Genomic DNA, 15,153 nt, shown 5'->3' on the forward strand with positions numbered 1-15,153 from the left:
TTGTGTCCTTTCTCATCCTGTAACTGAGCATTGACTTTTTTTTTTTACTATTTAATGTTACATTATGATTATTTCAGTTTTCTCTAACAATACCCATATCTTTGAGTTACCTTCAAATAACCATAAATAGATGCATAGCTGAGTTGCCATGAGTTAATATTTTAGAAAAAAATAAATGGATAAAGTATAGTAGGAAACATTTTATATATGCTGTGCCTTCAGAAAGAATTCTAATTTGATATTTCAGTTTTTCCTTTTTAATAAATTTACAAGCATTCCTAAAATACTTTAGGTCTGAGTCTATTTCATTTGTCATTAACAAATGAAATAACAAAACAAAAAAAGTGAAGGGGCGTCTGAATGCTTTATGAGTGTACTGTATGTTTTTTTATTGTGTTAATATTGTGTTATGCTGACATATCAAACTAATTCAAAATTGTTGTATATAAGAAAAACTTAACTTAAGAAAACTGTTGGGTTCGGTTATTTTGTTGTCCCATACGGTTGTACATACTGAAATTAGATAAGCGCAAATTACGTGTTTACTGCCACCTTGTTTAAAAAAGAGATTGATAAGACTTAATAAAATAAAGCAAATTGTGTTATAGAAAGAACGGCTTGGTTCTGCTGTCAGCTTGTTAAAACACAGCAAATAAAGTTTCATCCTGCTGTACTATTATTCTTTCAGAAAAAAGTGGATTTCCTGCGCTCTTATGTGAATGACTTTGCAGACCAGAACCAAGTGCTGGTTCAGAACATTGAGTATCTACAGAAGGAAGCAGACCAGATGGTTTCCAGTTGGGGAATGAAGCTGTGCACATATGATCACATTTTGGATGTAAGACATTATTAATTATTTTTATAGATTTATCTGTTGAAGAGATAGTTGGCCCGGATACAGAATCAGTTTGTCTTTCATGTTAATTTCTGTTTTTTAAACAAACTCTAATAATATTTTTGAATATATTTCCTTAACTTTAGAATTACAATTTTTGATTGTAATACCGTATGTACAATATATATAGATCAGCCCCAGATTTGAAAATGCAGATAAAGTGAATGACATAACAATAACATTATCTTGTTACAATGGCACTTGTCATTAGGCAGCAGGCATATGGTCAGTTGTTTAGGTTTATGTGTATTATATATACACAGAGTGTGTGTGTGTGTGTGTGTGGATGTACATATGAAAATAATATGAAAAGGTAATGCTTTCATATTACATTTACCCAGGGATATTTATTTATTTTCTGTAATAAGCAGAGCCACATCTGCCAATAGAATGAAATGTCTACTCATAAACACTATCTATATACATAGCCCAATATAACCTGTTGTGGTAAGAATGCATTCAATAGTAAGAGAGAAAAGACGAGCTCATGGCTTTCTATTTTATTCTGTGGCACCACTGTCTTCAGGATCCTTTGTGTACACTCTTCAAAGCCAAGGCCTTTTCGACTCAATCTCATGCTGAATGAAGTTAAGTCGATCAAAGTCCCTCACTCATTAGACAGGATAATATCAATATATAGAATAATACCAAAATAGATGAGTGTAATCAACTTTGGAAAGCATGTTGTGCAATAGTTTTCTGTTTTTTAGCACAATGAAAAAAAAAAAAGGATTTGTTCTGTTCCGGTGTTGAATATACAGTCAACTGTGGAGTAAAACTCCACTAGCTGTGTGTTTTATGATTTATACATAATATGGTTTTGTTCAGTGAATAAAATGTATCTGAATATTTCTGCACAACTAACTACATTGATATTTGGCAATTTTTGTGGAAAGATTTACACTTTCAGGCACAAAAAAACTGGAGGTTATGTGAAGACTTTCTCTTTTTTGCATTCAATACCATCCAACCAATCATCCTCAGAGACAAGCTCAAAGAGATGGGGTGGACCCCTCTTTGTTTCCTGGATCATAGAATACCTGACAGAAAGGCCACAGTTCATCAGGCTGGGGAACTGCATCTCTGGTAGAGTTTTGAGCAGCACAGGGGCTCCACAGGGGACTGTTTTGGCTCCATTCCTGTTCATACTGTACACAGCAGACTTCTTGTATAAAACATGTGGAAAGTATTGCCACATTCAGGAGTATTCTGATGATACTGCTATTGTTGCATGTATCAGGAATGGAGAGGAAAAGGAGTACAGGGGCCTGATAAAATCCTTTAGTGACTGGAGTCACAAAAACTGCCTCCTACAGAACACCTCTAAAACCAAGGAGATGGTAGTGGATGTTTGAAGGTCTAAGCCCCCTGTAGTCAAAATCTGTGGTGTGGACATTGAAAGGGTCCCAGCCTACAAATATCTAGGCATGCACCTGGACAATAGGTTGGACTGGTCACTGGACCTGCTTGAAGTCAAGGCTGTACTCCTGAACTTCAATGGCATTGCTTTAGAAAATAAAAATATTTGCATCTCTGCTGTCTTTAGTCCATGGGGCTTTCTTGGATGACTTAGATTGTATAGTATGTCTTAGTTGTATAGTATAGTTTCTTGCAAACTATAGCAGAGTACATACCTACTAATTCTTAGTTTTAAAAGGTGCTATTATCAGTAATGACATTTTTTTCTTTGGTTTATCTAGTTTACATTATTGTTGGTGATAAAACGAAGTGGCAGCCTAAGAAGCACAGCATGAGGGAATGCAACAGTTTGTTGCCATGCTATCCACCCATCTTTCACGCATTTGAATCTCCATTTTCATCCTTCTTAAACAATGCTCTCACTGTCTGTTTATTTTACTTTGTCTGTTTTCAGGGTGTAGATAAGTAAACAAACACAAACAAATGGACTCCCTCACTCAGAAGTCTATTAAGATAGTCACGGGACAACAGCGCTTCTGCTCTGATGTTCATAATGTGAAATCCAATCAAATGAAGAGCGTTTAGAGTTGCTTATAGACCGATCCACCATGTAAACGATGCAGTGTGCTCTGTAATAGGAGCTTGGGTAATGTCTGATTGAATCATACTGTATGGTCTTTTTGATGCACAGAAGGGTTGAACTGTAATGGACCCTAAACAGTTTGTTTTGTAGTCTAATATCATGAAATCCGAGGCTTGTTTTTTTCTGTTCTGGTCTGTTGCAGTAAACCTGTTGTCTGTTTATCATCCGATGACATGTCCCGCATAAAATATACAATGGAATCAAATATTACATAGAGTATAAGACTGTATTACCCTTCAACTGGGTTGTAGGAGAATTCCTTTAGTCGTTTCAGTGAAAATTTCAAATGGACAACTAAGAATGTTTTAAATCCTTCTCTACTATACATGCCTAATGTGAAAGTAGTCCTGACATGGTAAATGGCACTGAATTGCTGCATCAGCCAGGATACAACCAGTAAATCTGTGTATATACTGTATGAACAATGTCTTTATATTGAGCATCAAGTAAACTGTAGCAACAAGCTCGAACAGCAAATATTGTTGCTTCCTTTAATGTTGAAGCTTTCTCTTCTTACCCTGACCCACCCATCTCTTTGGGACAGGGCAAATCTGGACTCATCAGACCATATGTCCGTATTCCATTGGTCCAAAGTTCAGTCAAACAAAAGCTTTTCTTTTTTTTTTTTTTTACCTCACTAACAAGTGGTTTTCTTTTTGCCACATAGCTGTGTAGTCACAATCCTGTGTGTTCCTATTTTACTTTGGTGCGGAAATGACCTTACTTTCACTATTAAACATAGATGTGTGTTTAAGTGACTTCCAGTCCCTGTCATTCAAGATTCTTTTCCCCAACACATTTCTTTTGTGAAGATAAACGTTCACCACTATTCCTCCAGGTATTATTAGTGTGTCGGACAGTTCTTAACCCAGTTGCAGTACTTTCAACGCTTTCAAGTTGTCTTGTTTCCTTGAGACAGCCGAATAAATTGAGCCTTCTGAAACACAGCAACATCTTTTCCACGCTCACTGGATCCATTTTCCAACATGGTTTTTTAAGAAATTAGAAACTAGTCACTGCATCATTTAGGGTTAAGAGAACTGTGGCCAGCTGAATCATATTAACCACTGCAGTAATTATCTAATCAAAGGCTCTGAAATATTTGATTATTCAAATCCAAATACTGTAATTTTATTTAATTTGCACCATTGTACATACTTTTCAAATTATTGTGATGCTAGGTATTGACAGAACACAGTAATTGTTAGATTATGAATCTGCATGGGCAACGTGATATTCTGTTTTGCTGGGAGTTCAATTAGAAGTATTCCATTTGCCATGATTCCTGTTTTAACTTTTCTTGTCTATAAAAGACAAGGTTAACAAAAAAGACCTAATATTTTTGCCTTAATTCTGAGAAGAAAATAAATAGGTTATAACAATTGTCAACTACAAATTTGGTAACTGAATGTCGGGAATATCTCCAACTGTGATTAGAATCACAGCTGGAGACAGAAGATATTTGTGTCTGTGTTTTTCACAAAGTGACTATTTATAACATTCCCCATGAACCACAGAACCAGGGATATTTTAAAATCTTAAGGCTCGGGAACCAAATCAAAAAAATGGTCTCATGACCTAATCCATGCTAATGAGAACATAATTTTTCCTGTCATGTAGAGCACCCTTGAGTTTTAAACAGTTTTGTCTCCATGATTGTAGTTTAACAAAATAACACATAAAAGTAAAGGTCTGTAAATTATCATAGTTGATCTCTAAAGGAGAAGCTTTTTTTCTGGAAATAATTAAATTGCCCTCTTTTCAGAATGACCATGACTTTTGAAAATATGTTTGGATAGCTTCACAAGAGCATGTACTGATGCATTAAGATCAGTTTAATTTGTCTTTGTGTGACAGCAGTGACAAAAATTAACTCCAAACAATTTTCCTAGAAATCCAGGGAGAGAAATTTGAATAGTATTACTGGTAGGTTTATATGTTATGTGCTATCACTCATTAGAGAAGAACATTGGCTAGCCTATGCACTATTCATATTTTGGACATAAAACAGCTGCTCCAAACCTGTCTGACCCACTATAGTATAGCAATTGCTCCATGCAAGTCAATGAAAAAATGTGGAAACTCAGTTCAGGTCTCTGAAATGTTTGACCTTTATTCAGCACAGAGACATAGCCCCCTGAGTGGGGAGGAAAGAAAATTGTGCTATTTATGTGTTTAAAACGTACTAGATGTCAACACACAACATAGTTGTTTGTAATACTCACAGACAGGATTGTAACAGAAATGCCATATTTTAATGTTCAGCTCAAGATTGTTGAACCACAGATAAAATTATGATAATTTTTTGAAGTAATACACCAAGAATACATGTTTGCACAAGCTTAATTAGCCAATGCATTGCCTTGGACGATGACAAATTGTACTGTAGAAAAAGGCTGCAGCAGACCCTTTTTTTGCAGGTCCCTCAATCAGCTGAATGAAAAGCTTTGCATTTTTTCACACAGAGAGAAGCCTGTCTGAATGCAGTCTGACTTACAGAAACATATACATATAGTACTGTATGTATGTGTAGCAGCAGTTTGGAGACAGTGAGACTGAGAGTGACAGAGAGTCAGGGGAGGTCAGAAGGTTGCGATGGGTGACTATGGTAATGCTGTTGTTAATGACTTTGCAGTGAGTGATAACTGATTGTCTTCATTACCATATTAACTCCAAAGCCCCCACCTTTCCTAGACCCCCACAATCCCTAGTCTTTCCCTATGCGGTAATGGATGCACCATTTGGTCTTTGGAATAATGAACTAATTAGCTTAATTAAAATCAATAGAGGTGCCAATACCAGGGTAGACATTTTAGGGACGCTGTCTCTATCTGCATGGAAAGGAGTTTTCAGTAACAGCGTGAAAGACAGGCTGGATGGCATGGGATTAAAAGAGCATATAAACAACAGGAATGGTGGAAAAAGGTAGGGAGCAGTAGGAAGCAAAGCAAAGAGCGATAGAAAAAGAGGAGGCAGTTATTTGAAAAGAAATAAGCAATGAAATAGATCAACAAAGGGTGAGAGGTTTGTACAAACAGACAAAGAGGGTGTAAATAGAATGAGAAATATAGGATTAAAGATGGTATGTTGTAAGAGCTAAAATGTAAAAACGACTGGACAAGGGCAAAGACAAGAAAGCATAAAAGAGAGAAAGAAAATATTAGAGGAGGGGGCCAAAGAGAGGAGAAACTTAACAAGAAAGAAAGAGAGAGGGCCAAAGAGGTTCCTAATGCTGATTTATGAGTGCTTGACGGTCGTTAGCTGGAATAAATGGCTTGTAGGAATGGCTGCAGCATTACTCCCTGTACAGGATACTAAGTGCATTGTAAGGTCAGCCATAAGGCCAAACTTACATATGTAGTGCTCTGCCCTTGCAAACCTTCGTTAATATATCAGCCACAGATGGAACTGTAACTAGTCCATCTGATATACCAGGATAACTGTGACTCCCCGCATAGTAATTATTTTGTCTTGAGAGCAACATAAAGATTCCGTAGAGAACTTTTACACAGAAGGACTGTGTTATTATGACCAAGATTTGCTAGTGTGAAATTGAATTTATTATTATTGAATTCTTTAGTGCATTAGCCAATTAACAGAAAATTAAAAATTAACCAACAATTTTAATAAGAGATGTTTAATGGACTTCATTAAAGTACATTAACTTCAATATCCTTGTGGACTTAACCTCATAGCTGTGGGGCAACATTTTTTAGTGTAAAATCGCTTTTTCTTCAGTGGATAGAGGTCAAGTTCATAAAAAGGGTTATTATGCATAATCTATAAACTAGGTGACATACTGTATGTCACTGTGGTTTTTGGTATCCCCCTACTAGGTTATAAGTAATGTTTATATACATTCTCCCAATCATTTTGCAATGAACTGCTGTATTAGTAAATTCTACGTTTTGCTGCACCCAATAGAATTTTAAACATGATAATGAGTTGAGTCCCATCACAACCAAGTGCTGCACAACTCCTGTAGATATTGCTGCAGACTGCACAGAAAAGACAAATGTATTTTCAGATATCATGAAGAACTGTCAGAATGCAGAATTAAAATAAACATACGTGAGTATAATTTCATGTACTACCTTTGATAACATGCTGTATTTTTTCAGTATGGTACAGAAAAAACTCTGTAAGGCTAAGGCAGCCAATGCCTTTTTTTTAATAGGCTGTCATCATACTTGCATGTTACTTCCAGTCGCCATCACCATTTTTCCAAGTTGTGTTTCCTTGATTTCTTTTTTGTTTGTTTGTTTTTTGTTGTTGTTTTTTTTTTATTCCTTGCCTTCACTTTTGATCTGATCTGATGATTCACACACATGTTCCTGCTTTTGTTTTTCTCCTCTGTTTCTTTCAGTTGGCGGAGCTCCAGACAAGGAATAGAGGAGAGTGGAAAAAGTGAATGATAGTGTGAATCGATGTCTAATTTCAGATAGAAAAAAAAAAAAAAAAAAACAAGAAAAGCAAACCTGAGGAAACAGGCCAGGGAAGAGGAGTCATGGGTGACGGAAAAGTGAAGGAGACAGGAGACAATACAGTGTAAATCAACAAGGAGGCTAGAAACTAAGAAAAATAAACAAAGGGAAAGGAAGAGAGAGACTGTTGCTATAGGTTTTATTTGTTTATTTTTTAGTAGAACAGTAGAAGTACTGCACCATTACTACTTTAAATAGTAATTACAGGTCCTACAATAACCACAGGTACATCTGCATTTGCTGCTGCTACAGATCCCTGATGACAGGATGTGTTTGACTATTTTATATATTCTTGTCAACCACTTTGGAAGCGTTTGTATTGCTTTTTATAAGCAGAGCACTGTATATAATGGTGTATAGAATATGCCTGTTCTCTTTGTGTTAAAACTGAATGAGAACACAAACTGCTATGATGCAACATATGTGTAATGTGCTCTATGTTTCCCTCATGCACTCTGCTGATTTTGACCATTAATTGTATACCACATTTTGTCACTATTCTATATATGCTATACTTGCAGTAGACATAAAACACACACACTCACACACACACACATACTTAAGCCCTCCCTCTCACAAATGAGTTTACTGCGGTCATAACCTTCACGGGCCTCATTATCATAGATTGCAGGCCTTTTCATAAAGCTGAGACCACTGGTGACGGATAACTAACGGGATGGACACACACACACACACACACACACACACACACACACACACAAACATGCACACACTGTGATTTGTAATGAGACCTTATTCCGGACACCCAGCCCAGCTGCCTGTAAATTACAGCCACCACTCTGCCATACATACTTAATCAGCTAATGTTGTTTTATTCCTTATTATTAATTTGCTCCTGTTTCTGATTTATCTAAAGCGCTCTGCATCACACCAATATTTTGTCCCCTCTGCAGTTCAAAAAGGCAGAGAAAGAGAGGAAGGCATGTGCTTATTCATGTACTTAGAGGATTGCATCTGTAATGAATTGGCTGGCTGTTTAGGCATACATAACACAGCCTACTACTCACCTTAATAATGTAAGCAGGGCTTAACTCCTGCTAACCCAAGGGTATATAAGGCTATAAGCCATCCATGCACATACACACATATCCATACCCCCCAAATACACACAGCCTACCTATATTAGCCACTGACCTCTAGATATGCCTGGTCTCATTGTCAGATTGCAGATGCATTGGGATATAAATATTTTATGACTGGGAGAGAAAATGTGTGTCTTTTGTGTGCATGTGTAATTGTTTTTGGTTGGTGACCAGAATGGCATGGATATGTAGTCTATACCCAATGTCTCTCTCTCTCTCTCTCTCTCTCTCTCTCTCTCTCTCTCTCTGAATATATATATATATATATATATATATACACACACCACTTTTCTGCAATGATAATTAAATAAACCATCTATCCATCCATCCATTATCCATGGCTTATTCCATTCCATTCAAGGGTTTTTTTGGGAGGCTAAAGCCAATCCCTGACATTGGGCGGAAGGCAGGGTGCGCCCTGGACAGATCACCCGTCTATCACAGGGCTAAGACACAAAGACAAACACACTCACATACCTACGGGCAGTTTATAGTCACCAATTAACCTAACCTGCATGTGTTTGTACTGTGCAGCAAAACCCCATGCAGATGCAAGGAGAACATACAAATTCTATATAGAAGGGCCTCAGGTCAAACAGGGTTCGACTTAACAATGTTCTTGCTGTGAGGTGACTGTGCTAATCACTTCCCCACTGTGCCACCCTAAAATAGATTGGTCATTTATTAGTTAGTTAGTTAATTAGTTAGTTATTAGTCCTTCATCATATAAATTGTGCAGTGGAGTAGAGAATGCAATAGAGGAACTTAACAAGCCCCTCTGTGTTGATCGTTTAGTGTTTACTGTATTATACTGTGGTGTCCTAAAAAGCAGCTTGTTCATTTGGTTGACATGAAGGTAGTTAGTCATTTTGCATCATGCCTCAAATATTAACTTTACATTTAATGAACTAAATTGTGTTTATATTTTACAATTTCACTGCATACATAAACACATATACATACTGTACAACACGAGCATATGCATAATTGAAACACACACAGTCTTAACACACACACACATGCATTCGCACAGGGTTATGTGTTGACCTGTGAGTCATAGCTGACAGCATTGATTTCCTTTTCCCAGAGTGACCCCTGTCACCACAGCGATAGAGCGGCCAATATTTCACCAGTACTGCTGTGTCTCTCTCTTTCTCTCTCCTTCTCTCTCTCCCTCAAGCCTCCTGTCTCTCACTCCTTCTTTAATTATTTTTTCTTTATCCATTTGTGCACAACCATCTCTCTTTCTCTTTTCACTTCCTTTCCTTCCTTTTCTACCTCTTAGTCACAAAAGGCAAATGGTAATAGTTAGGGATATTTGAGTCCTGAGAATGAGAAGACTGTGTGTGTGTGTGTGTGTGTGTGTGTGTGTGTGTGTGTGTGTGCGTGTGCACCACACTTTTTTTTTTTGCATATATGCTGTCTTTTCATCTCAAAATCCTTTCAGAGCAAGTAACTTCCTGTGCTTCTATCCTATTCCTGCACAGGAAGTCTTTTTTTTTAAAATCCCCCCAGAGGAAAGCCAAATTATTAAGCCATTAGAGTGATAATGTTTCAAATTTCATCTTCAGTTCTTCTGTATTTGATTTTGGCAGCTATTTGATTAGATTTTGATGATTTGTGTGCACTTGGCCTTGTTTTGAAAATAAAGCAGAAAGCAGAGATTTTTCCTTTCATTGAGTGTTTATACTGTTGCACACTTTTTAAAAAAATCCTTGTCCCTTTTTACCATGACAGTATTGTCACATTGCCATGGTCAATAAAATGCAAAGTATGAGCAATTAGTCAAGGGTGACACACTCTTTTGTTCTTGTGTGCTGTCAAACCTAATCACAGTTTACATCACTTGAAAATAAATAAATAAAATAAAATGAGAACGTGCTTCAAACAGTAATCTTTTTTTGAGCAGAGTCAAATTGATTAATAGAGTTTTAATAGTAAGTAATCTCTCATTAAATATGTATATTTTCAACTCTGGCTTTAAAATTCATTTCACCTTACACCTTTACACAATTAGTCCATAGCAAACTAATAGTTATGACTGCAAATGTGCTGTTGGACTTACTAATCCAGATGTCATTTTGTATCATTCCTAGGTATCTGACGTTGATCTGAGGTCGCTGGATGAGCTCGTTAGACCTGCACCTCACACACCTCACAAGTATGTATATACAGACATGCAGTTATCACTAATTAGTTACTCAGCTGACCTTTTCATCAGTAAGAATATGTTTGAGCCAAAGAAAAGTTTACTCGTGACTCAAATACAGAATAACTTCTCTATAATAACTCAATGAATTGTCCACATGCATGTACTCACACACATACACAGTACGCCACTGTAGAGAACGGTAATCGAGTTGGCCTCAGGGATGTGTCACTCCTTGGGGAAGCTAAACACCTTAGGGAGTCACTGCAACACCACTGTCCCCATGGCAATATGCAAATCCTTATATGATATTTCCCACCATGCAGTACTCCAAGGCCCCTAAAGACTTGTTCTGTTTCTACTTTAGACCTTTCTGGAAAGACAGTTATTTTAAGTTTACAAATTTTTACAAAACTAATGAAAGCAGCTGTTTCTGAATCTGAATTTTCATGCTCATACATATGTACCTATTACATATTCTTCGTCTGGTAGCTTGACACTTGGACACACCAGATCAAGGAGAGGTTTGATATAAAAATGAGTTGAGTTCCAATATTGTCCATTACTTGCTAAAACTAAAGTTACTTGGTAACAGTTATTAATTTTAGATTTTGGCACCCAGAGACGTGCATATGCTCACATGATTTATTAATTCTTTGACCATGTCAAATGCTTTATAGAAATTCACATTATAATGTAACAACAATAATTCAGATGTCGTCAGAAATAACTAGTCTAGTTTCACACCCTGCATTGCAGTCGATTATATCTCGTAGCCAAGCAGGAATCAATGCTCTGGCCTAATGTGGCTCCTAGTTGAGTTTGTGGCTGTACAGGACTTTGCTATTCTTGCAAATGGCACTGAAGGGTGTGACGGATCCTTAGTCAGTGTATTCACTGTTAGAGGTGCAGGGATTTGCATCATACCTGGAGTGTTTTAAATAGCTGCCCATATAAGAATAATAAAAATATGAAATGAGTAAATCAGATCTCATGAAATGAAATGACAGGCAGGTTGAAACAGTGGGTGAGTGTTTGTGTTTCTTGCCACCAGCGTCAACATTAAACACATCAGATTGAAGCCACCCTCCAGGGTAGCATCACTCAGACAAAAGTATGTGCATGTGTGTGCGTGCACATGCTTTTATCTACTTTTCTACTTCCTCCGTTTTTTTGTTTATCTACAGATTTATTTATATATTTTTGTTAAAATCGTGTACAGAGCGCACACACACATACACATTGATCTATCAATGTATTGATGTGTGAGTGGGTGTCAGTTTTCTTTTCCATCTCCTTCCAGATTTTAAAATTATTTTCCCTTGGTATAATCTCCTGCAGTTTTTTTTTACATCTGAGTTAACTTGAGAGTTTTTTTTTTTTTTTGTTTTTCTTTTTCTTCTTAATTCTTCTCAATTTGTTTAGCACCATTACCTGTGCCGGGCTAATGTTCATATATAGCAAGCAGAACTATTTAACTATTGTAGTAATCGGTATTTTGGAAAGAACCACTCAACTACAGTAGCAGTGATTCAAAGTGTCACGCTCTGTTGCGATAAGTGACCACCTTCACTGTGGCTGTTTGGCATTTGTACCACGGCACAGCACATGTTACACTGTCTGTAAGTGGCACTCAGCTGACACTCGCACGTACAGCACCCTGTGCATGCTGAGACCATAGTCTATAGTAAACTAATGAATGTGTAGTTAGAAACTGAAGTGAAGAATAAGCCCCATGGTCTGGGTTTGCTGTAAACTGGGATTATTTTGGGTAGATTACTAAACTACAGATTACTGCTAATATTTTGGAAATTTTCAATTGACTTATTCCGATATAATGTACATTTGAATGAATGATGCTGCTTTTTCCTACACAAACACCCATGCACTATAGGAAGGTTTGGATTTTGTCAGAAAAAATATTTTGGCTGGTAACTATCAACGTATTGGCATTTGCAATTTGTACATGTATACAAAGCAAAATTACCAGTGTTAGGTCAACACTAAAATGTGTTTTTTGACAGTGAAAACACTTTTTACTAAGTTTATTTAACACTGGCGATCATTAACGTTGTTTTTTAAAGACTGTGTCAGTAGTTAGTGTAGTCCCTAGACAAAAACTAAATGCAGCTGGAAGTTTTCCTACACATTTAAATGCAGTCGTCAAAAGAAACACACACCTTTCAGGTGGAAAACCTTCTCCAAGGCAATGCACCCTTTCCCTCTTTACCTCTCTGATGAATTGTTTTGTTTTTTGGGAAATTCACTATAATTTACTGCGAGTGAGAAAGGACATAAACAGTAGAGTGTAGACTGACAACGAGCTACAGCTACAGCTACAGCAGTAGCTTCAATAACTATTAGCATTAATAAACATCTCTTCATTACTTTTATTTTACACAGCCGAAGGACATACACACATCCATGTGTCCTATGTTCTCGCGAACATAAGACAGAAAATAAACAGAAATACACTGACACAATGAGCAATATAGGCACATACGGATCAGCATAGTAGTTCACATCAGTTTATATGCTCTGCTGTGCTCTTTGTGCTCTGGTAGGTTAGGTATTTTAGGTTTTGTGTCTTCTTTTTTTGTTTTGTTGCTGTCATGCTTTTTGTCAGGTGCTTTTCTGACTATTAACAAATTTCATAAAGCCTGACATAAAATGGCTACCTTGCACAGCCACTTGATTCTCGCGAGATTTGTGAGTTCACAAATTCCTTACGGATCTATCTTGCTTGGCTTGGCAGTATGTAATTTCCCCTGAACCGCCAGTCTCCTATCAGTTAGGGGTGTGATGATGGCCTGGGGTGACGACAGCGTGCAGTGATTGTTTCAAACGACAATGGTGGCAACAAAGTTTTGTCACTTAAAAACAAATTGTCTTAGTAGTTTTGATCATCAGTTTGTTATGTTCAAGTAAGCACAGCTTTAGGCAGCTTGTGATATCACAATAAAATCTTTTTTTATAGATTTACCACTAGAGCTTTCTTTTATCAGCATGAACACAGTGCCTTTCATTGTTTAATATACATGGCTAATTTACTTTGTAAAAAAAGTCCCAAAACGTTGATTTTATATCTGCTAAAATAGTAGAAAGGGAAATAGAGAGTAGCCATTGTTTTATCGGCTTGATGTGCTATTTGTTATATTGTAATATGTATATTCTTATCTGGCATGTTCATTCTGTAGCCTATTTATTCAGTCACTGAGTAGGACCTCCACCTGGAGACTAAAAAAAGGTGGAAACAGTCATTACGCGCAGAGTATAATGATTTCAGTAAACCTGTGTGCTGTTTCTGGTGAAATTAACTCTTAAATAGACCTCCGTAGGAAAGGTCCTCCACACCTCTACTGCTCAGGTTAATTCATTAGAGTTTTAGCCAATTTGACTGTTGTCATGCTACTGAATAAATATTAATCAGCGTACATCAGTCCCATATCTATCAGTCAGTAGGGCCCTACTACATCTACTAGAGCCAATGAGAGTAGACACTGAATGGTGATTAGCAGCATTAGCACTGGGGATTGTTATGATTGACTAATGTGTAGTTCTCCCACCATGTGCCTCCCCTTTTAACTAACCTACCTCACCAATCTGCCTTGCCTTACCTCTAGACTGCATTTGGTTCCAATGTCTAGCTCAAAGTCTGACACCTCGAGACTACAGGAATATTTGACCAAGAGGGTGAATGATGGAGTGCATCATATGACCTGGTCTCCACTTTCACCTGACCTAACACCAACTAAAAAGGTTTCAGATGAGTTGGACCAGAGTGAAGGAAAAGCAGCCAGCAAGTGCTCAGCATGTGTAGGAGATCATCAATATATACCATCTATCATTCATTCATTACAAGTGTAATAAAAAACCTAACAACCCCAATCACTACATCATTCATGGATGAATCTATAAATCTTCATCCAGTTGTTTGCTTTGCTGTCAAATACAGAGATGCAAAAAAAATTCCTTCTCTTTTCTGAAGTCTTCTCTTCTGTTGTCCTCCCCTGCTGTCTTTCCAGCTGGTGAGTTGTGACATCCCCAGTGCTGTAATACGGATAAGCAGCTGCCAGGGATGAAGGGAGGGAGGAAAAAGGGGAAAGATGGAGTGCCATAGAAGACAGTTCAGGAGACTCATGATGGAGGGGTGTGTGTAAGGGAGGGCTGGAGGGTGCTGACAACCACCAATGCTTAGGTGTATGGCAGGGTGAGATGGGATTGTGAGTGCATATGTGTCGATGTGAATAAATGTGTACATGTGCATATCTGTGTGTGATGGCAGCATGCCAGGTGGTGCCATCTGGCTGCTTGACAGAGCTCTTCTCATTAACAAGGAGGTTAATTGCTGTGGCAACACCCAGACTGTGTCAAACATCACCCTGGGGACAGGGAGGCAACACATGAGCTACGTGTGTGTATGCTTATACAGAGACATGTGTTTCTGTATTTAAGCATAA

At 37.4% G+C, this 15,153-nt stretch overlaps 1 protein-coding gene across 4 annotated transcripts in view; it reads left to right on the top strand.

Annotated features, from left to right (window-relative positions):
• The window catches only part of pmfbp1 (polyamine modulated factor 1 binding protein 1), a 93,203-nt gene that overhangs the window by 5,235 nt on the left and 72,815 nt on the right, over window positions 1–15,153 (top strand). For 2 of the 4 annotated variants that reach the window (XM_026292825.1, XM_026292826.1), the window contains exons 2-3: window positions 689–838; window positions 10,641–10,705. In XM_026292825.1, coding sequence (XP_026148610.1) covers window positions 689–838; window positions 10,641–10,705 — 215 coding nt within the window. Of the gene's footprint in view, window positions 1–688; window positions 839–10,640; window positions 10,706–14,825; window positions 14,844–15,153 lie in introns of those variants that run through there. The other 2 variants (XM_026292827.1, XM_026292828.1) reach the window with 2 other exon arrangements.

The sequence above is a fragment of the Mastacembelus armatus genome, chromosome 20, assembly GCF_900324485.2.
Source record: "Mastacembelus armatus chromosome 20, fMasArm1.2, whole genome shotgun sequence".
Taxonomy (NCBI): Eukaryota; Metazoa; Chordata; class Actinopteri; order Synbranchiformes; family Mastacembelidae; genus Mastacembelus; species Mastacembelus armatus.